The 26465-nt window shown below is 52.8% G+C and overlaps 1 protein-coding gene across 1 annotated transcript in view; it reads left to right on the forward strand.

The window, feature by feature from the left end:
• Positions 1-11890: 11890 nt before the first annotated feature.
• NECTIN1 (nectin cell adhesion molecule 1) overlaps positions 11891-26465 on the forward strand; it is a 72598-nt gene continuing 58023 nt past the window's right edge. Inside the window, exon 1 of the mRNA XM_072884469.1 lies at positions 11891-12718. Within this exon, the coding sequence (XP_072740570.1) occupies positions 12637-12718 (82 nt within the window). The 5' untranslated portion in view covers positions 11891-12636. The remainder of the gene's footprint in view (positions 12719-26465) is intronic.

A 26465-nucleotide genomic window follows, 5' to 3' on the forward strand; every position in this document is an offset into this window, starting at 1 on the left:
GGGGTGGTGAGGTTTTCTCGTTAAACCCAGGGGAAAATCTCTTTACTGCCGATTCCTAATGATTTATTGAAGCATCTCGTCTTCCCCTCAGACCTAGAAAAGGGTCTTGCCTTTGATCAACCAGTGACTCACCATCTGCAGCCGAGGTGATTTACGACAAATGCAAGCTATTTCTGCACATGGAAGGGGAGAAAAATAGGCCTTATCATCACTGAGAGGGTGGGAAGGATGAAAACCAAGCCACCCACAGGATAATGCTGGCTGGGCTGCTCCTCACAGCTTTGCTGCTCCCCCAGCACCTCAGCGGAGCGCCTGGCTCCCCACAGCAAAAACGCTGCTGCAAGGGGTTGTGTGGGGGAGACTCTTACATCTCAAACAAATGGCTCCGCGCCAGGATAGGAATAGAACAGCTTAAATTGTACTCTTCACGTTGCATTGTGGGGCTGGGTGCGGGTCTCCATCAGCCATGCCGACAGAGCGGGGCTGCAAGAACAGCCCACTGGGCGGAGAGCATCGACAGCCACTGCTGAGCACATATCCTGATCATGCTTCCAGGTCTGAACCTGCTCTTTTCAATACCCATCCTTCCCTCCCCCATGGCGTAGACAAAATCTAATCGCTTCCAGATCAGGAAACTGTATTTCCTGGAAGCTTTTTTTTTTTGCAAAAATCTCCAGCCAAATCCTGGCACAGAAATGAAATCCTTAAAGACCCCTAAACTCTTTCCATGACATGCCTAAAACCTGAAGTGTCACCTCCACCATCCCCCTAGCCTTCACTTTCTGACTCTGCAAAAATGCCTTTGGCTAAAAGACCGTCCCCTGTTTAGAGAAGGAAAATGTTTCATGGTTCAGGATGTGAGCACATTCACAGCTAACATCCAGCCACCCATGAGAGACTCCCGGCACAGCAACTTTGCAATATCACTGCTCCATATCCTCCAACAACTGGCTAAGGAGAAGCAAAGTCATTAAAGTGTGCGTTATACTCGCTGGAACAATCCTTGGGCAGAAGCTTCATGCAGAGCCCCACTGGGCAAAGTGCTCCGCTGCTCAGGAGCGGTGATTAGGGAGAGTTAGTTAATGAAGCAGATTTTAGTGACTAAAGGCAAGTGGAGAGAGAAGAGAATGAGCAGACTCTTCATCAAATGGTATAATATGGGCTTGCTGCAGCTGATCTTTGGTGGACATAAATCAGTTCAGTTCTCCCAGCTTTTATCAGCTGAGGATCTGACCCACGGGATGTGCGAATCATTGAAGGGCATAGCACCAATCACATCATAATAAAACTGCTCATCTTTGGCAACTGGCTGCTGCAGATCTCAAAGCATTTTGCAGACATCCAAAGCTGCTTCGGAGCCATAAAGGTTTTGCTCACATTTCCAAACTTGCCTTTTTCATACACTCCCTGAAGGTTCAGCTGCTTTAAATCAGGGCGATCCCCCTGAAGCAGAGGAAGGGGGTGTAAAGGGACCCTGAGTAAAACCATAGTCAGCCCTGCTGTTCTGATCTCGCTGGGCCATCCGCCTCTGTAATGAAAATCAGCATCACCCTGTGGATACCAGCAGAACATGACCAATTTACTCTGTCTGAGGCTCGGTTCCCAGCTCTACAGTACGTGTTTTGCCCTGCGTGAGAGATGAAAGGGTGGATCAGTGCTCTTAAAAGACCCAACATGGTTTTACCAGTGCACAGATGGTGTGTACAGGAGGATTGCACAGCCAGCATCCCCAAATGCAGAAAAATATGCTTCCTGGTCCCTTCTTCCCTCTTCTAATTTGTCATCCTCCTCCCCACCTTCATACCTTTCCCCTCCTGCAGGAGCAATGGGTCTCCACAGCCACACAGGTAATTCCCATTTCCTGCAGCAGATTGCCAAATAGCCAGGTATGACCTTCTGCCCTTTACATGTTTCCCTCAATAATGTAACTCTACCACTCCAAGTACCCTTGGAGTTGCAAGTCCCTGCTCGTATACAAGTTCAGCATGAGGTGGGGAAACCTGGGGTCCCTGTTGCAGTGCGGAAAGGCCATAGAGGAAAGGAGCGAGCTGGAGGTGAAGAGGTTTAGCAAAGGGAGAAGGGCGGAGAGGCAAGTGTCCCAAAGTCACTGGAAATGGAGTTCATGGGAGCTTGCTAGCTCAAGTGAAGGCAAGATCAGGACAAGCCCTTCCCCAGAATAACTAAATAACTCCTGTTAGATGCAGGACAGATGTTCCAAACTACTCCAGAGCACTTCTCAGAGGACCCAGGCACCTGATGCATGGCTTTCCAATGGCTTTCTGTTAGTGCCAGCCTTTATCCTCTGTTATTATCCATACTGTGAGCGCTTCCAGGAGCTCTAGTGTCCTTTCCTATACTGAATCATTTGTGACAGGAGGAAATTAGGTTTGATGGGAACAGGGATGGGTGGTTTTGGAGAGACATCTCTCCTTCCCAGAGGGAAACTGGGAAGGAAGGGAAAGAAGACCTCCCGTGGTGCTAGGTGGTGTACAAGCACGGAAGAGAGAAGTAGGGGGATTGCAATGAGATCTTACAGAGGATTTCTGGGTGTCCTTCAGGCACAGGTACCTCAGTCTGGCAAGCCCTTCTAAATCTCTGCAGTTAGCAGTAAAAATGAGGCATTTTCCCAGCCACCATCTGATTCTCTTCATCAGTCACTGCTCTGCACTGCCCACCCACCCATCCCTCCTCATTCTCAGGATAAAACTCACTTAGCCAAGCCCCTTCCCATACAGCCCTTCATCACTAGGGATTGATTTCCTATATTGACTGAGCAGGCCCCAGCCATTAACGAGTTCATTTTCCATCACTTAGATGCAGATGGATTCCCTCAGGAGCCCCGGGGTCACCGAAGTTTCATTAACAGACACTGTAAAACTATTTAAATACATTAAAAAAAAATCACTTCACAAATGGAGTAAGCCCATAGTCCTACTCCTCTCAGGTTATCTTAAAAGATAAAAGAAACCTTTGCTGCCCGCAGAAGGACAGAAAGCCCTTAACAGCATGTCCCTGCTATTATCTATCTTACAACACGTCACCTCTAAAGAGGTCCAATTTCCCATAATGCTCCAGATGTAAACCATCTATTCATTTATCCAAGCTCTGGCTGAGCATGTTCCAGCCACTAAGGGCTTTTGGCCTCCAAACTTTCCTGTTAGCCATGACATGTTGTCTGGTGGTAAACTGAGGCATGAAATGATGAAGACTCAGACCCAGATCCGGATGCTCAGATACACTAGCAGAATACATATCATAGACAGGCATTGGTAGCTTTGCTGCAAAGTGAATTCTCATCCCAATTGTTTATATCAGGGCAAAAAAACCCATAGCTGAGCCCTATCTGGCCTTGAACACCACACAGAAGATTACATGGGAAAATATGTGTCAGAAACACAGGCTGAACTCAGGAGTCTATTTCTGCTGCTAGAAGATTTCTGTCTTTTTGCCACAGATCTCTAGAAGACACGCTGAATTTTACTACCATGAAACTCCATGTTGATACTGGCTTAGCTGTCACTCCATGAAAGGGGGTTTGGAACCCAGACCACCACCAAACACCATCAAATCTCCACCAAAAACATGGCCACGGAAAATGCAGCCCTGCAGACAGCTTCCGTTCTAAGCTCATTTATGTCAAGAACTGAAGCTACACATTTGAAAAATTTGCAAACAAAAATTTAATGTGACATTTTTCTCTCCACTTGGAAAGAGATGACTCATTAAGTCAGTCTACAACTCTTATTGGGTGCCCAGGATGGCAGGGTCTCACAGCACTTTGAAGTATAGTCACATTATCCCCGAACACTAGGAGGAAGGAAAAATAAACCTGGCTCCCCCAAGTCCCAGGCCTGGGTGAATCCTTTCTCCTCATGGGAAGGCTGAAAAGTACCATAGATTTATCACATTTTTCCTAATATCTTTTTCCATCACAAAAACCCCACAACCAAACAGCTAGTAGGAATTAGCAGGCAGAGCCTGGCTCTTTGGCTGGCTGAGTGAAAGTTTGGGTAGACTTGCCATGGGGACAAATGCTCGTCCTCAGCGCCAGGCCGGCAGCTCTCCCAGGGAGATGGGCAAAGCCTCCGTGTCCAGTGTCTTTGGAAAGGTCTCATAATCTCCTAGGAGCTCAGCATAAGGAAGGTGACCTCCTCCCTCCAGCATCTGCAGAAGAAAGCAGAAGCTCATGGATGGAGGAGATAGATTGCTCCCACAGTTAGACAGGAGGAGGAAACTGGCCCATGAGGAGAGATTTGTCCTCTGAGAGAGAAGAGTAACGTCATTTCACTGGCCCCTCTGCAGTTACTCCAGGCTGACAGAAACATTTCCCTTGGAGTCCCTCCAAATGCTGCTAACTCCTCAGACTGCAGCAAAATTCCTCTGAACAGACATCAGCCAGGCCCAGTTGGCATTTACACAACAGGCTGCAAGGGGGGTTACTCTAGGTTCGCAAAAGCACTATGTGCAGTAAAACCCCTTGCCTTCCGTGGGATGGTGGAGGAGCACGCACAAGAGACCTCCGCTGCATGCACAGCCTGGCAACAGTCTCCCCCTGCTCACCAACAGGAGATTCATTAATGCCGACAAGGTAAACTCAGGCTGTATTATTCATATCTGTATTTATCAAGTATTTATGCTGACAACCTAGAGGGCGATAAATCAGCATCACCAGGATGTGTTGATTCCTGTGGCCGATTCTGATGCTGACAAGGCTGATGCCAGCCTCGCCTGGTGGAGGGGGGCAGAGGGCCCTGCTCGCAGAGAAACAGCTCGTTTGTGACAGCCGGAAATTAACGGCTTGGCTGGAAGAGGGGGAGAGGGAGAGGACAGTCTTTGCTGGCTGTGCCTCAGAAGCAAACGGCAAGGATTGAACGGGGAAACTGCTTGTGAAGCAGAAATGTTTCCCCACCTGGATGTGGATTTTGACAGAGCTCGCACCTGCGTAGCTGCGCCAGCCGGGAACGGGTCTTGGGCTGCCTTCTGTGTCCAGCCACTCCAGCATAGACAGGGCGGGGGCTGCCCCGCCGTCCCGCACGTGGGGCTGCTGCATGTTCACAGCAGCAGTTGTGCTCAACTCATTCCAGCTTTACACCACAAATTCCCATGTCTGGGCTGGATTTGCTGCAGGTTTGCTAAAGTTAATGCATTGGAGGTGCTCCAGAGGTACACCTTGACACGGGGGAGTTGATCTAGTCCAACTCCAGGGATTCCAGCAGGGTGACAGTGGAGTTACCCTGCTGATGGCAATGTGCCCCTCCAGACTCATTGTGGTGGCTACAGGGGCATTGCTCCCCGTTCACAGCAGCAGCTCTACTGCCATAGCATCAAATTTACACTCTCGTGCTATTGACTTGACAACCTGCAAATGAGACAGGCCTGCAAACCTCTTGACTTCTCGCCCCGTGATCCAGAGATCAGGTCCCAGAAGAGCTTAGGCAAGAAAAGAAGCCTATTTGTCCAACTACTAAAAGCAAAGGGCTTATTTCCACTTGTAAATTTACAGCAAGTTCTGGTCCCGATTCAACTCCGAAGCAGAGCGTGTCAGTGAATTTCCAGTTCAGAAGAAATCAACTCTGTGGCTTTTCCCTCATGGATGGCTGCACAGCAGCTTCTAAAACCCTCAGTCAGAAGGCTATTCTGGGTATTGGTTTGGGACTCTGTGTCCTGCCGTCCCTGCCATGCATGGGCACTGCCAAGGCACTCAGGAAGGCAGGGCCACAGTGCCGTTCAATAATGCATGCTGTTTTCTAATACAATAACCACTGAGGCTTGTGTGCGCTCTGAATGAGCTGTGCCAGTGCTGGAGAGCGTGTCGGTTCAGACGTTGCAGCTGAGACACAAGTCTTGAAGAGAAGAGAGAGAATTCCCCTTGCCGGACCTCATTAGCAATGCCGGGAACACACGCCCCTTGAAATATTTCTGTTGATTTCATGTTATACTTCCTTTCTCTATGCCATCATATCTCTGCGAATGCCGCGCCTAATCTTCTGCCTAGCACTGGCCCTCTATGCGTGCATACACACACACAATCCCGAGTGCAAGCCCGCACGCCTGCGTGCGTGTAAGACAGACCTTTTAATTCCTTCTTAGATGTCAGCTCCGTCAAGGCAGACGATAGCTCCTTCCATCCAGCATGTAAGCAGCTTTGCCGAAGCAATTGTTCTTGGCTGACGCGCAGCCCGCTCACGCACACCCGGACCCCTCCGCGGAGCAGCCACCCGACGCCTGGGAGCCGCCGCTCCTCGGCGCTGCCCCAGCCGGCCCGGGCTGGGGAAGCGCCGCGGCGCTGGGACGGGACGGCTCCGCAGGGCTCGGAGCCGGGGCGGGCGTCAGGCAGCTTCGGCCGCGGCCCCTTTGCCGCCTGCGTCTCCGCGGGACTGGCGGCCGGTCCCAGCGCGGCCGCGCCCGCTCCCCGGGCTGTGGCTGCTCCCCGGGGCAGAGGCGGCGGGGCCGGCCCTGCCGACGCTAGATGGTGCTCGGCAGTTGTGCTCGGTGCGGCGGTGCCCGGGGCCGGCTCTCGGGCTCCCGTGGGGAGCGGCGCGGAGGCACCGGCCCCTTTCGCCCGCCTTTTTCCTCGCAGGCGGTTCGGCCCGTCTGCTCCGTCAGAAATGCTCTCCTGCCGTGCAACGGGCAGGCATCTGCCCCTGTGGTCCCTGTCCCGGCAGCGGTGGGATCGGCCGCACCCCCGCCTTCTGCTCCGGCGCTGCCTGCACAGGGACATGGCCCCTGCTCTGCAGTTGTAAGCCAGGAGGCACCTCAAGAGCGCTCACAAAGTTTGGCGCCCTTTTCCTAACCTCTCAACAGATGGAGCCTCCATCCTTTCCTCTGCCTAGCTCAGAGAGCACCCAAAATTAACAACACCTCCCCGCAGTAACTTCACTGTTGATGGCTGGAGTGGACGGTGCGCGTTGGCACAGAAAGCCAAGAAGAAAAGAGTGGACCACAGAGCTGCGCGGTGCAGTGGTTCGAGCTAGGCGTAGATGGTGCTTGCAGCAGTCTTACCCAAGTGCAAGAGCAATCCAGCGCAAATTCACCCCAATTTGTGGCTGGTTGGATTGAAAGGCACTCAGATGAGCCGTTGTTGGGCATTTCCAAAATACGGGTCCTCCCATCCCAAGCCCACCAGCCTTGCACTTCCAGCCACTTTCCACTGAAAGCCCATAGCAGAACTCATACTGCTTTCTGCAAGGCTGGGATTCCTAACCTCCCTGGGCTTCTTTTCTCCATGTATAATGAGGATTATGGTTTAATTCCTGCCTCACAAGGGGGTGCTGTGGAGATTGAGAGGGTTCAGGCACTCCGATAGCATTGCAACAAGGCTATTACAAACCCTTCAACAGAGGGGGACAGAAAAACCCCACTGCTGTTTGCAGACTGCTTACAACTTGCATCAGCTTCCATTAACTGGGAGGCGATTTTCTCGCCAGTTCACATTTAATTTCTTCTCCAACTGCTGGCCCTATCCAGAGAACAGCAGGACAGGAGTGACTATCAGCACTGAATTGCCTTTTAAAAGGATGGTGCTTTCAATCTGAAGGAGTGTCTGCTGTCTGTACAGTGTATATGTGTGCGTATGTATGTGTGTTCATGTAAGCATGTAGCAGGCTGTATCGGGAGAGCTCAGAAGTGAAGCCAAGCAGAGAATCAGCTCAGGAAGCCCTTTGCACCTCTGATCCCTCATTGTTGACTGCGCTGCAGACACATTATGTGTGTTTACAGATGAAAAAGCAAAAATAAAACTGATGCTGGCTTTAAAATTCTGTTCAACACAGCCTTCTGCACTGATTCAAAATGTTTATAAACACAGAAGTTAATGTAATCAGCACTGCAGCAAATACACACCAGGTACACAATGGAGACAGGAGTGTCAAATGTGCTCCCAGCTCAGAATGACAGGCCTCTGCTGTGGGCTCTTCATCAAACAAATGCAGCTGAAAAAACCCACTGAGGAATGTTTTAAAGAGCAATTCCTCCCTCCTTCCAATCCCCTCTGGTAACCATAATTGTAAAAAATAATATGGGATGTCCATTCCCACTGAGCCTTTCAAGTTGCAGGGCCTTGCCAGACCGTGTGTGTGCAGGGAGCCACTGGAAAGCGGCCACTGCTCGGAAGGGGAGTGAAGGCACAGCCCCAGACACCAGTGGAGGAACTGGAGTTCACCAGTGCGGGGGAATTCCTGGGTGACATTTCCTCCTCCGTGGCAGGCAGCAGCCGAGGATGGAAACGCAGTGGTCCACTGAGGGCTATCCATCAGCCCAGCCCCATTGTTCCTGAGCACGTGCTGTGCTCATCCCGGAGCAGATAGGATCTGCATTTACAAAGATTTGGACGAGACATTTTGCCCTGACTCCAGCCCAGCAACTGCTCAGCCCCGGGGAAGGATGTGTATCAGCTTGCCAGGGAAGACCCCATCCAAAGGAGTTGTGTCATTGCAGAACCCTTACCAAACCCACCCTGTGCCCTCCTGCACATTGCCAAAAGACCATGCTCAACCACGTTAGCCGGTGGGAAGGATTTTGGGAGGTGCGCGTGAAACGTCCTATTACAGCAGGTTGCTGCAGAGACATTACCTCACATGTCAGCATCAGCAGAAAACTCTTGTGCTGGCTGAACAGCCAAAATGCTGGGCGGACAAAACAGTGCTCGACTACAAGCAGGCCCTTTTTTTTTTTGGCCAAATGTTGTTTCATGCTTTAATTGCAATTTTCAAGAACTATATTAGCATGACAACTTATGTAAGTGTTGGCCAAGTTACTACACCATTTCTAGTATCTGTGCCTAAAACAGATTTCACAGGGGTGTAGAGGAAGGGGCTTGTCTAACTTTTGGATCTCTGTTCTGATGGCTAGTTGCCATCTAAAATGAGACTTCTACCATCCCTAAAAATCAAGAGGGGGTAAATATCGCTTCTGTACAGTATTATGAATGATTTTCCTTGGGGAAGGGGGGATTCCTCACAGCGCAGTCCTTCAGACTATCTGAAGCACCAGGTGGGTTGTTTTTTTCTCTCTTTGTTTCTAGTGGAATACGTTTATAGATTCATTAAAGGGATTTCTGAGCCTCAGAGTGGTTCATGTGTTCCTGTACTAGGAGTGGAAAGGATGGGCAACCTTTGAAACCCCTGTCCTATTATTGCAGGCACCGTGGTAGATAAAGTAGTTAGGACTCCTCCTCCACTTCTCTGGCTGGGATGTGCTTTAGAAAACTACTGCTGTGAGGGTTAGAAACAAGGAAAGAAACAATCGGCTAAACCAGCTGATATAGCAAAGCAGAAGGCAGCCCTATCAGCCCCTCAGAGGACATGCACACAGAGACCTCCCCAAATCAAAAAAATAAGTATGATGCAATTAAATATGTTACATATTATGATCTTCCTCCCCTAGAAAAAACAAAAACTGCCAAACCAAAGTATTCTACTCCTGCCTTTCCTGCTCATGCAGAAGTCCCCTTGGGCTTCACGGAAATTTTGGACTCACAAAAAGCTGCAGAACAGGGGCCCCATGGCACTGTGTAATAAATCTTAGAAGTTAACAGCCAGAACTGTGCCAAATGTGATGGGTTTTGCTTTGCGCAGGATCATGAAAATAATACATTCTGGCTCAATAAGTTAGGCCTGATGCACCAGGGCTAATGGTCCACTGCTGCTGCTGCTAATGGATTTACATTTTTGTCTCAAATGTTTGAGGTCTGTGATTTGGGAGGCCGAGGCCCAAGGCTCTATCAAATCTCCCCATATCCTTGAAGGGAAATCTTAATCGTACCCCAGACGTAGCACTGAAATGTCACCTTGCTTAGACCAAGCTATGATCAATCCCAAGTTTTTCTCTCTGCAATTGATTTCACATTTGAGTTTGCAACAAACCGGGAGAGGAATTTCATGTGTTTGCCACGTCTGTTCTGTGTCACCTGCAAGCCCCCAGGAACAGCCTTCCCCTTCCTAGCCCTCATAGTGAATGACGCGAGCAATTTCAGTGTTTGCCAAACCTTCACTGCTCCTGTGGCCAAGCAGTGCACCAAAGGGTTGCCAGGGGTGAGAACAGACCTGCCTGGTGCACTGCATAATCACAGCTTTGGCTATTCTCTTTCTTATCACAGAGGAAAACCTCTAGCTGCTGGGCCTGTGAAGGAAACCCTGAACGTGTGAAGCGAGGGTAACCATCCCAAGATGTCTTTGCCTGGATTTGCAGAAAGCTTAAAACGATAGTACCGAGGTCTGGCCTGCCCCACGCATCTCAGCAGAGGCTAGCTCAGGTGCCAGTGGCAACACATTAAAAGGGAGACTGGAGACTATCGCACTGGGAACAATGTAAGTTGGAACAATGTGGGGGGCTTGATCGCAACTTAGAGAAACCTGCCTAGGGGAGCAATGTCTCATCAGAGGTATCTCTTTAATGGAGTCGGGAAAAGAAATAATGAGATTTTATGGATTAAAGGTGAAACTAGCCAGGTAAACACTCCAAGGACAGGAAAAGCAACCACTGAAACAATTGTTGCAAGGATGCTGGGAGCTCTCCATAGCTTGCCTGTCCACAAGGACAGGGGGCTGCGCTCCTAAGCTCTGGCCTGCAGCTTTACAGAAGAGGCAGGAGGCAGAAATCGTCAGGGCAAGTTCAGCAGCCTCCGCTCCACAAGCAGGGTGTCCAGAGGAATCCCAGTGGCCTTAAAGTCTGTGAATCTATTAACTGAACCTCATTACTACGTAATAACCTTTGTTATTTTGGAACAAACCTTGTATCTGGCTAATCCGCTTTGTTACAGAGCTGCCCATCCTTCCCTTGGACAGGAATTAAGTTCTAAAGGAATTAAAAGGAGGAGGAGACTGCTGAAGGGGTCCTTAGAGGTATCTTTTTATAGCTGCTGGCTGCCCCCCCTTCCCTCCTCCACTATGTGTGGTATCCTTCCCCACTGATTCTGTCCTTTTCTGCTTGCCAGGCATCGATTTGTTCCTGTGTTGTTCTAATGGAGCTTGAAATCAACATGACTTTGTTGTCGGTTGTTGTCATTGTTGTTCACATCTTTGTTTGGGGTTCAGCATCTTCGTGGAGGCCAGGGCAGCTCAGGAGCGGGCATTAGCAGGCTAAACACCTCCTTAGCAAAAGATCCACAAAGGCCGTGTCTGTGTCCACATAATAAGGGCTGTTACAAAGCACAGCAAACCAGTGCCTCCCTCCTCCAGTGCATCAGCCCTTGTGCCGATTCTGAATCCCCTCGCTTATCGGCGCACACAGAACGTGTCCAGAACAAGCTCCTTCTTTCAGTAGGCCCCGTGAAAACGCTGCGTATTACTTAGGATCGACATCCAAAGCATTTATGAGTGTAAATCTCGATTCCATAGGACAGCTATGTCTATTTCACACGCCGTTTATGTAAGGTAGTTTTATATGTCGCATCAGCGGCCAGAGAGGTAGGCTGCTGTCACCGCCAGCAGCCATGGCCCAGGCGTTCCACCACCCGTAAGGGACTTCAGAACGCAAGCCTCAAGTCCACAAAACCCGGCTGCTGAGGCACAGCCGAAGAGCACCTTAGGAAACCTACAGAGAGGCGCCCCGGGCTCCGAGGTGATCCCCCGCAAGGGCGGCGGACGCCCGCCGAACAAAGGCCAGCTGCCAGCAGCAGCCAGCTGGAGGGGGGGAAGAGGCGAGGGGCGAGGCTGGGGCACCCCGCCCGCCCCCCGCCCGCGAGCCGAGGCGGGCAGACCCCGGAGCCAGCCGCGGCCCCGGGGCGCGGCGATCCCCCCGCCGGCGGGGCGTCTGCCGGAGAGCGGCCGCGGCGGCGCCGAGGGGGCGGGCGGCGGCGGCGGCGGCGGCGGCGCGCCGGGCTGCGGGGCAGGCAAAGAGTTAACGCTGCGCCCTCCTTCCGCTGTGCACTGACATCACGCAGGAGAGGGCGAGCGCCGCCGCCGCCGCCCCGCCCGGGAGTGTGTGCGTGTGCGTGTGCGTGTGCGTGTGCGAGCGGGCGGCCGTGCCTTGCAGCCCGGGCAGCCCGCGCCCCCCGCCCCGCGGCCGGCCCGGCCCCGCGCCCCCCGCCCGGCCATGGAGCGCCGCAGCCGGCCCGCCGCCGCCGCCGCCGCCGCCGCCTGAGCGCCGCCGGGCTCCCGGCGCCCCGGGAAGCGGAGGGCAGGCAGCGGGCGGGGGCTGCCGAGCCCCGCCGCCGGAGCCACGGGACCGCCGCGCTGCGAGCGGCGGCAGCAGCCCGCGGAGGGCTCTCCCTCGCTTTTCTTTATTTGTTTTTCCTCCCCCCGTCTTTTTTTTTTTTTTCCCCTTTTTTCTTTTTTTTGTTATATTTTTCCCCTCCCCTTCTCACTCGCCCAGCTCTGCGGACGTGCTCGCTCCCGGAGGAAGGCGCCCGCGCTGCCCCGGCGCCCGCAGCCGGCCGGACCGCCCCGCGCCCGCGGAGAGGGGCCCCGCGCCCCGCCGAGCCCCAGGGCCCCTGCGGATGTGCGAAGCTCTCCTCCGGCCGCCCGTCCTCCCGCCGGCTTGCCTGCTGGGCGCACCACCTCTTTGTCCTCCCGCACCTACGTTTTTTAATTTTTTTTTTTTTTTTAAGCAGACCTGACCATCACCGGGGGCGGGGAGGGTGGGGGGCCCAGCGACGCTGCCAGACCGACCCCTGCCCATTTCTCCTAAGGAACTCTCATGGCTTCACAGCTGCAGACAAGTTGCCGTGCATCTTGGTGGACTATCGGAGTTTGCATCCTGGCGGCCGCGCTCCTACCAGGTGAGCCGCTGCCGGCCGGTCGCCCCGGGAGGCGGTGGGCTCTGCCGGGGCGCTGCGGGGGTCGGGGCAGCCCCCGAGGAGGGCTGCGGGGTGCCGATGGGGGAAGGGGCTGCGGGAGGTGCCGCGGAGCGGCGGGGAAGGGTGGGATCGGCTTTTTGGGGTGCGCGCCCGGCTCTGGAGCAGGTGTGGAAGCATCTGCGTGAGGGTGGGAGAGAGTCGGGGCCGATTTCATCTCTGGCTTGGAGAGGAACAACACGATCGTTTGTTTTGGAAGCAGCTGCAGGCAGTGGGCTCTGGAGTCCTGGGAGCTGAGGCGGTTTGTTTGCTTTTTGGATCGAGCAACGTCTAGCGAGGCACAGCAGCCAGGCTTCCCGGGAAAGGGAGCCACAAGGCTGGGTAATGAGCACAGATGTTTCGGAAGGAGAGACGGAAGGTTTTCGGCTGTCCAGCATCCCCGAAATCCCCGCTCCCCTCAACACACACACACTTCCCACGGGCTCTTTTGCGGAGGGGCTGAACTGCTCCCAGGTTTCAGACCTTCCTTTCACTGCTTTTGCACTTGGGTGCCTGATGGCATCTGATCCATCCCTTTGGTTCTGATCCATCCCTGGAAAGGAGGAGATGGGCAAAGATTTGGATCGACCTCTCCCCAGCTCATTCGACCTAACCTGGCGGCTGCAGAACAGCGCGTGTGTCCCCACCCCAGGGCTTGGTCCTGCCATGGGCTCTACACAGCTCTTAGAAGCGGGAGAGTGACCCACTTTGTGAAGTGCCCTGGGGGAGATTCTTTTATTCTGCTCCAGTGCAGAATGGGTCCAGCGCCATCCTGGAGGGCTTTCCGGAGTCGGCTATCGGAGACGTGGAAGGGAGACCAGCAGTCTGGGTTTACGGCGCTTTGTGAATGAACTGGGAAATGCAAACAGAACCGATTTTTGCCTTTTTGAGGCTAGGCTTCTGGTGGCTGGGTCTGGAGTGCATGGCAGCGGGCGCATGTGCCACCCCCGGGCCGGTGTCCAACCTTCTGCAGGGGTAAGAGGCAGCCTGTGCCTGCAGAAGGAGGGGGGTCTGCAGCTGGAGAGGAGAAGTTGCAGTGAAGGCAGGGTGGAATTGCCTCTGCTCTTCCTCTTATTGGGCTCGGGCAGCATCCTAGAAGAGCAGCCAGGCTGGATGGGCTGTGACTGAGTCGTGGTCACACTTAGCAAGGTCTGGGCCAAAAGACCATGCATCCGAGCAAATGCCAGGGCCTGGGGTTCCCCAGTGCTAGCGAAGACAGAGATGATATCATCCAGGGCATGGGAGATCAACAGAGCACAGTGACTGGATGGTCCAGCTAAAATGGGTGAGGACAGAGGTGAAATGAGAGCGGGTGGTGGTCAAGAAACCAGGGAGACTGTGAGAGGGAAAAGGTTCACAGAGTGATGAGAAACTAGGTCTGGGTATACCGCTGTGTTCCCAGGACAAAGGGATCTGCTGTGCATTGCAAAAAGAGGTGATGGAAGGGACGGCCTCGGGCTCCCTGCACTCCTCTGTGCTTCCAGGCAGGTGCCTGGCTGAGCTCTGGCTCCTCACAAGGAGTCTCAGAACTTTCCATGCCATTCTTCACCTGGTCTTCCCTCCTTCTCACCCCTCCATCGGGCAGCCCCATGCAGGAAACCCTCCCCACAACCCCTGGGAAAGGCACTGGAGGTGCAGTAATGCTGTGGTGACTGTGCTGGGTAAACCAAAAGGGGTTTATGTTCCCCCAGTCCCTCTAGGAATTGCTTTCACCAAGGAGACACACAGACAGTGACCCTGGGCCAGCCTGGCATCTCACCTTGTCCTGCCAAGGGAGACTTTTTTCCCCCACTTATTCTATTTTTGGCTGTTCTCGAGGCTTTGCTGCCAGCAGTCAGGCAATCTTGTCTCCCTCCTGCCACTCTGCAGTAGTCCGGTAGTTTGTCTTGCACTGTCCCGCTGACAGCTCTGCCAGGAGAAGCCAGTGGTGTATCTAGTGGTGCCTTGCCAAGGAAAGGGTACAGCCAGCTCTGCAATGCTCTGGGAAGATAATCCTTCCCAACCCCTATCCGTGATCACCGAGTACCCTGAAGCCTGTGTGGGCAAGACTCTGGGCTGGACCAGTTTAGTGGTGGGTGCACCACATTTGCAGGAATGACTGATCCTGTATTACGTATTTATGCATTCATTCGTTTCATTCATTCGTGTGCTTATTTGTACTGTGGACGCATCCCAGAGCTGCAGGGAAGGACCAGCACAATACTGTGCTAGGTGCTGCACAAAGCCACAGCAGACTGACAGTCCTTACTAAACCACAGGTCTGAATGCCATACTGAGGCAGGTAGTTCCTCAAGTTCGCAATGCATCGTGCTGAAATCAGCTGAGGGTATATGTATAACAAGCCACATATAAGCTTGGAACACAGACAGGCTTGCTTATCAAGGAGAAGGGGAGAGGGGAACTTAGGATCATCTATTATAAGTGAATTAGTAGCTGTGAACTTTGTTGGAAAATGTGGTTTGGTACCTAGCACCCAAGAAGGATGGGAGGAAGGCAGGAGACACTACCCGCTTTGTGGAAAACCTTTCGTGCACATCTGATCAATGCCATTTCATTTTGTTCCCATCCACATATACTACCTCCCCCTTCTGAGAACGTTAGCTTTTTTTCTGATAAGGAAATAAAAGTTCCCTGCTGTGAAAGCTGTCCAAAAAAAAGTCCCTTATAAAAATCTGCTTTACAAATTGTCTTGAATGTGATCGGCTCAATCGTCCAGAACGGATTCAATTCAGGGTTCGTGCAGCCTTCCATGCAAATCTGCCTGCCTGTCCATTTGGAACCATTAACCAGGTATCAACTCAGGCTATGGCATTGGGGCTTCAAGATATTAATATGAATAGGGCTTACTGAAAAGCCGTGGGGTACTAGCGAGGAGAGATCCTAGAAGGCTGATCTTCAGAGGTTAGGAACACTTGTGGTTAAATTTATGCTTTACAAGTCTCAACAATCTGTTTATCCCCGCCATCAAACTCGGTACAGCTTGAGATTGAACCACACAGAGCAGAGGCATTCATCTTGTGCTTGGTCCTGCATCTGCAGATCTGGGCTCCTATTTCCAAACGCTCTCCTCTGTCCGGGGACAAATTCCTGTCTGCTGTCACTGGGCTACCTCTTGGGCTCCGAGAGGGGCCTGTGAGTCTCTCTTTGCAAAGTGCTTTGAGATCCTCAGCAGGGGAGAGCTGGAGAGGTGTTTGAAGCTCTGACACAGGGTTTTTACATCACGGCGCTTGAAAGCGGCATTGACTGAGCTGTAGTGACCTGGAGGCCTTAGGTCAAACTTGGCTGCAGCTGGAGGGAGGGTTCCTTTTTGGGGAGGTACGACAGCTCTCTGGAGTGCTGGGAATAGTCAAAGTGTGTCACTGCAGGATCTGGTCCATCTTGTACTCCATAGAGCTGCTTTAATATCCCAAAGCAGCTTCCAAAAGGCAAAAAGTTGCCAGAGTTCAGCCTTTGGTTTGAGTTCTTAGTTGTGATTTTTTCTTTCCCCCACCTATCTCCTCCCAAAACTCAGAAACAACAACATCAGGCTATTTCAGGATGCAAAAGTGTGTCTTTTGCTGGTATTTTCTCATTAAACCTCGCTTGTTGCGGTGGAACCGACCCATCGAGTTTTAACCTGGTGTGAATTTATGAGCTCATGTATGTGTCAGTGTGGGTGAGGCGACAGGCTGTATTGAGAGACAGCTCAGCCCACAAGCAGGAGGGTGTCTGCCCCGTGGCCAGAGCCAGGGGACGACCGTGGTTAATGCTATTTGCTCTCTGAGCCGGCAGCGTTAATCAAGCGAGAGCTCCCAGCCCAGTACACATGGATCCATTTGCAAAGAGACGTACAGAAGCAGGGGCATTACCACATCCAGGAACACATCTAGTGCGAGGCAAATGCTTGCAATTAACTGGTGGCTGACAAGATGCCGATGCTGGCGGAGCCTGGCACATCTCTCCTCGCATCACCCCTCCTCTGGGCTGCAACTGTACCAGCCACAAAGCCAAGTTTACAGGGAGGCACCAGAAGGATCCTTTGGGCACCGCTCACACCTCAGCTGAATCACAAAGGGAACCAGAAGAGCCGGTTGTCGTGACCTGCTTCCCAGGCCTGCGTTTCCACTGGCACCCCTTGCCCTCTGCTAGCGCCGCTAAGGCTGGGGACAGCGGGGACAGCCCATCATAAGGTGGGGGGAGGGCAGCGAGTGGCCACCACTAGCCAGGGGAAGGCTCTTTCCCACCTCCAGTGCCCGGGGGAGTCACACAGCACCACCAGCAGACAGGCATGTGGGGGAGATGGTGGGCCAGCGCCAGGGGAAGAAGATTTTTTGGAAGAGCAGAAGTCAGGCTGCCTGTGAATGCTGCAGGGATGAGTTGGTAAGTCCTCAGATGGACGGCCACAATCCTCAGGGCCTCTGAGAAAAGGTTTGCCTCTTGCAACATCGTTGCTCAAGGTCGTGATGGCTCTTGCTCAGTCCTTTTCACAGGCCAGCAAGGCATATCGGTGCAAAAAGCAGAAACAAATGAGAGAAGGACAAAGGTACTCCAACCTGAGCAACGCCTAGAGATCTTCTTACGTTTTCAAATACGTCAGATTAAACCAGGGCAGCTCTGATGCAGGGTGAGTTGGTGCCACCAGCCACTGGAGCTGGGACCCAGTTTGCATTTGAGACACCTATTGTGTTAATTACCAGAGCACAGCCATCCCAGCACAGAGAATTCAGAGCTCTGCAGTGAGGACTCCCTAACCCAGATTATTGTTTCAGGTGAAAATTTGTTTAACTAAGGAATGAAACCTCCCATGATACATCCCCTTGCTTTCCTCCTGGCTGCTGTTGAGCCACAGATATTCTCCTTGGCCTTACAGTCTTCTTTGCTTCTCCCAGTGAAGGTTTAGCCCAGGCTAGATTGATGCACGTACCCGCCCAGCACACATGCACGTACCCTTCCAGCTTGGTTTTCAAGGGGAACCCCTCGGCTCGACAGCAGAAAAGAAACTCCTGCCCAAGCTGCTCAAATGCAGAAGTATCATCTATGGGAGGAAGGACAGTTTCCCCTCAGTCTGCGAGTGAGAGCCCATGGGAGCCAGACAGGCACCTCCCTGTCCTTCCACTGTGCCACCGTGCTAGTTTTAAAGTCCTGCGTTTGCAATCTTGTCACTGTCACACACAGAAATGAGAAACGAAATTTGCAGGCACAAGGGCTACCTTTCCCAGCACTGTGTTATTTTATATGCCCCGGGCTGTCATTTCTGTGTGCCCCTGCCTCCATGGGCACCCGAGGAAGTGCGGGGAGTTTAACCCCTTGCTGTCCATTTGCTCTTTCTCTGCATCTCTGGGGCTGATGCAGCCGTTCACGCAGTCTGGCATCATAAAAACTGCGGCAGCTCTCGGCTCTGCAACAATCCCAGCGCAGACGAACAGCAGCTACTGGGCATGAGAGAGGGAAAGAGAGCTTCAGTCCCTTGCTGACTGTCCAGCCAGGAGGACAGGGGGTCCCAGGCTAGGGAGGCTGCTTCTGCCCTGCGTGGCACAGGTCTGCAGCGGCCGGGGCCAGGGGGAATCTGGCCAGCGGTCTGTTGTCCCTTCGGCATCTCTGTGGGGTGCTGGGGATGGGTAGGAGGAACTGACCCAACTTGATGAACCATCTCTTCTCCATTCCCCCATGACAAAGGTGTCCCTGAAGGAGGTTTTATAATCCTCCTTTGACATTATTTGGTGTGATGCAGGAGGAAAGCCTTTCTAAGCACTATCCACCCAACTCTGCCTCTCTCCCTCACTCTGCTCCAGGCCTGCCCACCCTGGCTCTGAGCCAGTCCAGTTGGAGAGTGGTGTACAGCACTGCTTTCCATCTTCGTTCGACCTACAGGTGGGCAGGGGGAAAGAGCTTAAGGACAGGCAGGATCCGTGTGACTCTCCTCCCTGAAAGAGAAAACACAGGGATGGGGTTTTCTGTTCCCCATCCCAGCCTATTTGCCTTTCTAACTGCAGGAAATGGCAAAGAGCCTCCATCTGCTCCCGACCATGCAGGGATGCTACAGAAGGACCTGCAAATCACATCACTGCCTTGAAGCAGCGGCAGGTACCAGATGGACCACCTGGCTATGAGACAGCAGGTGCTCCCAAGCCTGGTTAGTCAAGAGGACTCTGCCTCCATCTCTCTTCTCAGCGGTTCTCTCTCTACCTGGGAAAACCCTGTAATCAGACTGATTTGGGGTCTATTTTTCCTTTCCCATGGAAGATCCATTCCTCCCCCTGAGCTAGAGCAAGACATCTGGAGGCATGGCCAGGAGTGACAGAGGGTCCACGCAGCTCGCAGCCAGTGGCTAACATCCAGCGTTTCTGCTCTGGTGACAGGCGGGAGCAGTTCCCAGCACAAAGGCCCATCTGTGGGGGAGACGAGGGGGCTGGAGCAGAGCACCGTGTGGCCACCCGAGAGCAAAACCAGCCTTGTTCTCTGTGTGAGGCTAAAGCGGTATCAGTACAGGCTGCTGCAGAGGAGGGTCTGTAGCCACATCATGCGGATCCAGGGGGACAATGGACAATTCCAGCTGGCCTTATAGGTATCTACTTTTCGCACTGAGGGTCCCACACGTGGCGAAACTAGGTTTCATTTCTTATCCCCTGGCAAGATACCCTCTGGAGCAAGGGGGATACTGCTTGAGAAGCTTTTCACTGACCATTTGCACTGTCCCTAGGAAAGACAGCCCAGGCGGACAGTCTGGGGGCAGAGTTCTGACTATGGACTCAGGGTCTAATGCTGACTTGTGGAAGAGGCTGGTGGGACTCAAGAGCTCAAGCAGAGGCCTGTAATTAGAGGCTGCTGTGCTGAGTGTCCTAGCAAAGCCAGAGGTTACAAATGGTCCATGATGGGCAGAAGTCATAGACCTAGGGGAGAGTTTAATATGATGAACAGGGTTTACTTGGAGGCACATACAGAGAGCTGGGTAGTTCAGGAGAAAGGTCAGGGTTTCTGTCACTGTCTTCTCCAGGTTTCTGTGTAGAGCAGCTTGATACACGATGGTTATGCTGGCCTGTGCGAGGCACTGTGGCACTCGGGGCAGGGGAGAGCAGCAAGGGAGGAATGAACCCTGCCCTGTCCTTGAACAGCCCAAACAAATGATCTAGCTGAGCTCGGAGTCCAGGGCCGGGTGAGTTATCAGCACACTGTGGAGTCATAACTCACCCCTCACCCAAATCCATGGCCGTGACCGAGGTTCCCCCTGCCTTGAAACACCTTCTCCCCCTCCCACTGGGCTGGGACTAGAAATAAAGAGACTGTCCTGGTGTCTTGGTGTGCTACAGCCCCAGCTTTCCTACATAACTGCCGGAGCTACAGCCGCTGCACCAGAGACCGATGAGTGCTATATGCCCAGCAAGGTGAATGCTGGGGCGGGCAGGAGAAGGGTGCGCATTGCTTCCAGCACATTAAACATCCATACGAAGCCTGCAGTCAGGAGTACGCCGGTTTCACTGGAGAATTAAGCTGCACCAGGCTGGGGCTACTTTTTTCGTAGGGAGAGGCATCTAATGGCCTTTACTCTTTGACTTTTCCTGGGCTAAATAATCAGCACTGAGACTCCTTGTGTGCAAGCCCAGAGTCACATTCCCACCAGAGTAGTTGTGCCGATGGCCTTCCTAGCCTGGGGGTGCCAAAACTAGAGGAAATGTTAAGGATGGATAATCACAGTCGGTTTAGGGGCTGTACGTACACACAAGAAAAAGATCACCCCTATTCCGAAGAGGCTGCAGCACCCACTATTTCCTTGCTACTCCTGCCTATGTCACCTTACTCACTTAGCCAAGGCCCGTGTCATTTGAGAAGCAACGTTGTTTTAAGGGCTGGAACAGAAGGCAGCAGCTAGTGATTTGGTGGTGTACAGCAGAGACAACTGCACAAGCTGTTCATTACTGGGCCTGTTCGTGCTCTTCCCCTTGTCAGCTGCACTGGCACGGTGGCTAGGGACCGAGCTGCAGGAAGGGGTATCTTCTGGGTGTGGGGGAGAACCAAGGTTGTGCCCATTTATGGTCATTCAGGATCAGGGATGTGTTGCATAGCAGCATCCTTGCCATGCTGTAATTTATATCAGCTGCCACAGTTTCCATTGGATACAGGACCCCTCTTGGCTCTGTAGGCAGTGCTGCCGGGTGCTGCTAGTCTGAGCGTTGCACCCCACAGCTGGACACACTGGAGCTCTGTATATTTTACTCGGGAAGGATGAGTTCATTTTTGTGTACTGAGGGGCTGAGACCTAGGTGGTAGGTGCTGAAAGAAGGGCAGCCCAGGATCCAAATCTACAGGACAGCTCTCATCACGACTTCAAAGCCAAGTGCTGTGCTTGTTGTGTCATATTGGTAAAGCACATGGTGTCTTACGAAAGGCTTTAGAAAAGGCTTCTTGCCTTTCTCTTCGAGGCCATGGTTATGAAAGACACTCATGTGCACCAACACGTGAATCAACACGCATGTACCGGAGTGCCACTTCTGTCCTGGTGTTGCCCCTGTGCAGGCACGTCCACGCTGCGGCCAGCACTCCCCTCTCCCTGGGCTTGCATTGCTTTTCTGGTGTCTCCCCGGGGGGAAGCAGGGAGAGGAGGGCAGCGGGGGCAAGGGGACCTGCTGCTATCGCTTGTGGCGTCTGCGGCAGCCCCTCTCGCTGCCCAGCCCAGGTGGTGCACTCCAGCTGCAGGTGGGGATGCGAGACCCAGACCTTCAGGGCAGCAGCAATGCCCTCCTCTACTGCAGGGTACGAGGGCTGGGGCAGCCTCTGAACATGTGCTGTGCGCTGAAATGGAGGAGAGGGCTTGCGGGGTAACAGGGAGAGGCCAGGAGCTCTGTGTGTGCAAGTTTTATGAAGACACTTTTACTAGTGATGGGGCTGGGCTTGCCAAACGTATCTCATGTGCTTGGGTTCAGCAAGAACCCAGAGAAAGTGGGGGAGAGCTTATTGGGATCTCCTTGCAGAAGGAGTGATTACAGTGTGCTCTGATCTTTAGAGGCAGCTTGTTTGGGGATTTGCTTGATGCTCTGATGCCTAACGGGTGTGCTCATGTATCCCTTTGATACAAGCTGAATAGGATCCTTTTGGGAGGATGACAGCAGTCCTGGTAAGGGGTGGGAGGGATGGGAGAGAGAGAGGCTTGCACAGAGCACAGCTTGTAAAAGGGGGAATGTTCTCAGTGCCTGAGGACCCAGGAGGGAATTGGGAGCAGGACTGAGTTTGGCAGGAGGAAAGCTGCAGTGGTTGCAGAGGAAGGCAGTGCTCTGGCAGTTTATCCTTGGGTCCTCTAGGACCCCCCTGAGAGCAAGGCTGAGAACTCTCACATCGTTACACCTCCTGTGGCAGACTGTTGCCATGCAGCGTCATTCAACCTGTACTCAGTCGATCTGTGATCAGTCAGCCGTTGACACGATTTCCTAGATGACTGCCAAAAAACGAGCCCACCCCACTCCCCACCCTGCGCAGGGAAGGAAACACTAACCAACTGGAGGAACAATAAAGCATCAGAAAGGAAAACTGGCCTGGTGATCCTGCACAAGCCGATGCATGGATTTCCCTGCCCCAAAGCTCAGGTGGCCTTGCCACGCAGAACAGCTGGGACACTGCTCCAGCGGGCAAAGCACCACGTGGGGCTCTGCCCTGGCGCTAACTCCAGGGCCATGTCCTTCCGTTGACATCCACAAGCAGGTCCCTGTGCCCCGGTGTCCCATCCCCGCTGTGTCTGGTTACATGCTTGGGCTCCTGGCACAGCAAACCAGACTGCTGTTCCCGTGAGGGTGCCACTGCGTAAAGCCATGTCGTCTCATCTCCTGTGCGACATTATCCCAGACACCAAGGAAGCAGGGACAGTGCAGAAGTCACCCCTCAGGATTCAGAGGAGCCGATTTGCATTTGCTACTGATTCAGTTGGGAACTGAACGAGCAATTTGTCAGTAAAAGAACCTTTATCCCTTGACTCCCCCCAGCCCCCAATCCTTCTGGGAGTTTGATTTCTCAGCTTACAACAGAAGGATGGTGGTAGGAATGAATTCTCCGGGGCTAATGTTTCCAGCTATCACACTATAGAAAGAAAATTCTTTCTTTCTTTCTTGGCATGGCAGGAACAGACTTTCAAAAATGTACCCTGATTTTTAAATACCCTTTTCGCCTGTGGTGTAAATACTAAAATGTGTTTTTCCTCTCCCCTCTCTCCTGGAGTTTAAAAATATCGCTAGCCTGGGGAGGTGCATCTTTCAGTGAGATTTATAACGGCTGCTCTCAAGTGATGTGGAAAATGAGCCTCCCTCTGCCCCATCCAGCCTGGCACCTTCCAAGAATTTATTTCCTTTATTTGTGTGAGCCTAAGAATACTTAGAGGCTGCATCTCCGCCCAAGCACTCTAATTATTTAAGTTTTGTTTATGGCCAGTCTCTGGGGAGCTGAGTAGGTCCGGGCTGCCGATCCTTCCCTCGTCTGGGTAATTCAGCCCTGCGTTACTGCCGTTTGATAATGATCAACAAATCACAGATGCTGTATCTATTGCCCGCTATGTATCACCCCGGCTCCGTAAATTGGCCGAGCTTTCGAAGCCGGTGTGAGCAAGATGTGCATGGCCTCTTGCTGGCAGGGCTGCTGCACATAGGCGGGGAGCAGTGAGCAAGATGTGGGCAGGGGTTTGTGAGTCAGCATAGTGGGGAGCTTGCTGGGGCAGGGACTTTTGCACAGCACCTAGCGTGGCAGGGATCCTGACCTCGCTGAAGCCTTTAGATGCTATCTCAGCTTTGCTTGTACTAGGGCTAAGCAAGAAGCAGGCAGCTTCCTATGCGAGCACAAAGCTTTGGCTCGTTCCTGTCCAGCCACCCGAGTCCTGGTCAGTGCCCCATGCCATGCCCATGCCAAGCTGCCGCATTGCTTATCCCGTGATCCCCCGCTCACTTTTGTCTCTGGCAGCTGGTGGGAACCCCCTGCTGTGGGGGTGGCTGGGCACTGCTGGGGAGGCAGGAGCCGGGGATGTCAGGAGGCAGTGAGGAGGAGGCACCCTCCCCGTGCCCCCGTGCTTGGTCAGCACAGGCACCGCTTGACTGAGGAGGGAGGCTCCTTCCTCGGCACGGCCAGGTGAGGGTTTGGGCTCTGCTGCTGGCCAGTGTCCAGCTCCACAATCAAGCTGTGGCTGCCTCTGGTCTTAGCCTGACTCTGCACCTCCTTCCCGCAGCACCTGCTCTACCAGTGCCCCTCAGCCTCCACCTCTGTCTGCCTGCTGTGCCCGGCCAGGTCCCTGCCCAGCTGGGGGGCTGAGGCTGGCTCTCCATTAACCTGCCTGGCCAAAGGCAGGCCGGAGAGTTTTGGCAGTGAGGGGCTCTTTTCCCACCCCTGTGCCAAAGCTTCCCAGCCCCAGTCTGATCCACAGGCATCCGTAGTCTCTGGAGGCCGCGTGGTTGCCAGCGCCTCTGCTCCCGTCACGCTCCATGATAGAGAGAGCAAGAGAGATTTTGATTACGTTATGACAAGCAACAGAGAGATGGAGTGAAAGCTGCAGTCTGCCTATTGTAATTCCGATTAGCAGGGGTAATGTGGCCAAAGCCTGACAGCTGTATTGATCCAAACTTTGTATGGGGAGAACCTATAATGCAGTTTTCAAAGGTCCCTGGGGCATGGGGCCGAGCACATGTACAGCTGTGGAGCAGAAGAGGGGAAGAAAGGCCTGTTTATAATGGAGCACATGAACAGGCAACTGCATCTCACCGTCTGAAATGCCAGAGCCAGCCTGGTAGCTAAGCTCTCTCTAGGGCTGGATTTGTCTCAAAATCTGTGCTGCAAAATCCCCTTGAACCCCTTAGGACTTCTTTCTACCCGCATGATGAAGCAGGTCTTCTTGGTGTGCATGTGGAATGAGTTTGTCAAGACCCAGTTTCTTCTCTAGGCAGAATGTACCCAAGTAAAATAAACCAGCAGTGATCTCCCTGCTGGGGAACAAAAGCCCAGGGCTGCATGGGAAGGGGGGAGGAAGGAGGAAGGGGGAGTTTCCCTCTTGTACTTCAAGGCAACTCCTCAAGGTCAGAGCTGAGGCACGCTGGCAGAGACTGTGGGCAGGCTGTTTGTGCAGATGCTGTCTCAGCTGTACCCTTTCTGTGGCTAAGGGGAGGACTCCAATTTGCAGTTTTGCTGGTATTGATCTGAGACCTTTCACTGGCTCTAAACTCACTTTGGAAATAAAAAGCTAAAATAATTCTTTTTAGGTGTATATATTTTTTTGTATTCTTGACGTCCCAATTGCTGCCATGCCTGTGGAGTACCTTACGGTACCTCACTGGAAATGGGAATATCTGCTGCCTCACACTGACTTCTACCAGGCATGAATCAGCTTTTACTTAAAGGGAAAGAATGGCCTGGAGGTGATGGCAAAGGCAGGCTGAGCTCAGAAGGGTTGGCATCATTTCTTGGCTTTGCCACAAGCTCCCTGGAATATCCTTGCCTAGCTCACTTCACCTCCATGTGCCTTTCCTTGTCAAAAGCTGCCGGTAGCAGTCCCTCTCTTCTCTGCTCGTATTGTCCTGTATCTGCAGGGCGCCTTGCACAACTGATCTTGCCGACGTTACTCTATACAAGCAGGAGACCATTTGCAAAGCACAGGGAAAGGTGACTCCCCTTTATTTTGTCATTTTTCATAGCAGCCAGGAGCCGACAGCTCTTTGCCCAGGGATTTTAGAAGACAAGAAATTGTTTTGCACAGATCGGTGTACAAATATTCTGTCAATGCAAACACTGGACCCAGTTTCTTACTGCTCTGAGTGTGTGATGTGTGGGTTGAAATAATGGAAGTGGGTGAACATGGTCCATTGGCTTCCCTGCCTGGTTTAATTCAAAGGCCTCTTGATTTCTCGCTCCACTAGTTTTGCATTTGGGTCACTTCTGGTTTGCATTCCAGTCACTATGCGGGGGGGGTTGCAGGTAGGTGAGAGGTGTGGGCTGCACAGCCCTCCATGCCCCTGCTGCCCTGCCAGCCCGGGGCAGCTCCCACCCACACCCTGGCTCTTTGCTGGACAATGCACGGGGCAGGACAGGCGACAGGGGTTCATGTTGTGCCCTGTCCGTGGTGGATGTGCTGTGAGGCAGGAAGGGTGGCTGCACGCTGGGGACAGTAATGTAAGTCTTCAGATATCTGCAGTGTGTTTTGCTTTTGCCACTAATTTCCTAGGTGGCTGTGAGCAAGTTTCATAACACCCTGAGTCGCCCCACTGTAGGATGCAGATAACAGAAATACCCTGCCAGATGCATGAACAAGCACTTCAAAAACTCTGTGGTCCTTCCATAAGAGGGGGCAGGTAGCAATGCAAACCCAGGCCCTATGAGCCATCCGACTTGTTTCACGTGTGAGCCATCACATGGTACTGATTATAGTTGCCTCAGACAGCAGATGGATTTAAACAAGTGTCTTTATGCTATAAAAGCTTTCTAGTCTATCTCCTGGGTAGATAACGATTTTAGCCATATGCAAGAGTCTATGGTATTCCAAGGCTGGGGGAAACTTCCCTAGGAAGATGTGTTCCACAACAAGCCATTTCTTTTTGTGGCCAAAGGAGCTGCAAGATGCATTGAAGGAAGGAAAGGAGGTTCATATCCAAGCTTCCTGGAAGCTTGGAGCTGGGACACTGCAGCTCAGTGTAAAAGCAAGGAAGCAGCAGGCTCAGCAACTGCCTCCTGCCTGCCCTGGAGTCTGTCTGCATCCCCCTCC

This window comes from Ciconia boyciana, chromosome 20 (genome assembly GCF_034638445.1).
Source record: "Ciconia boyciana chromosome 20, ASM3463844v1, whole genome shotgun sequence".
NCBI classification, from domain to species: domain Eukaryota; kingdom Metazoa; phylum Chordata; class Aves; order Ciconiiformes; family Ciconiidae; genus Ciconia; species Ciconia boyciana.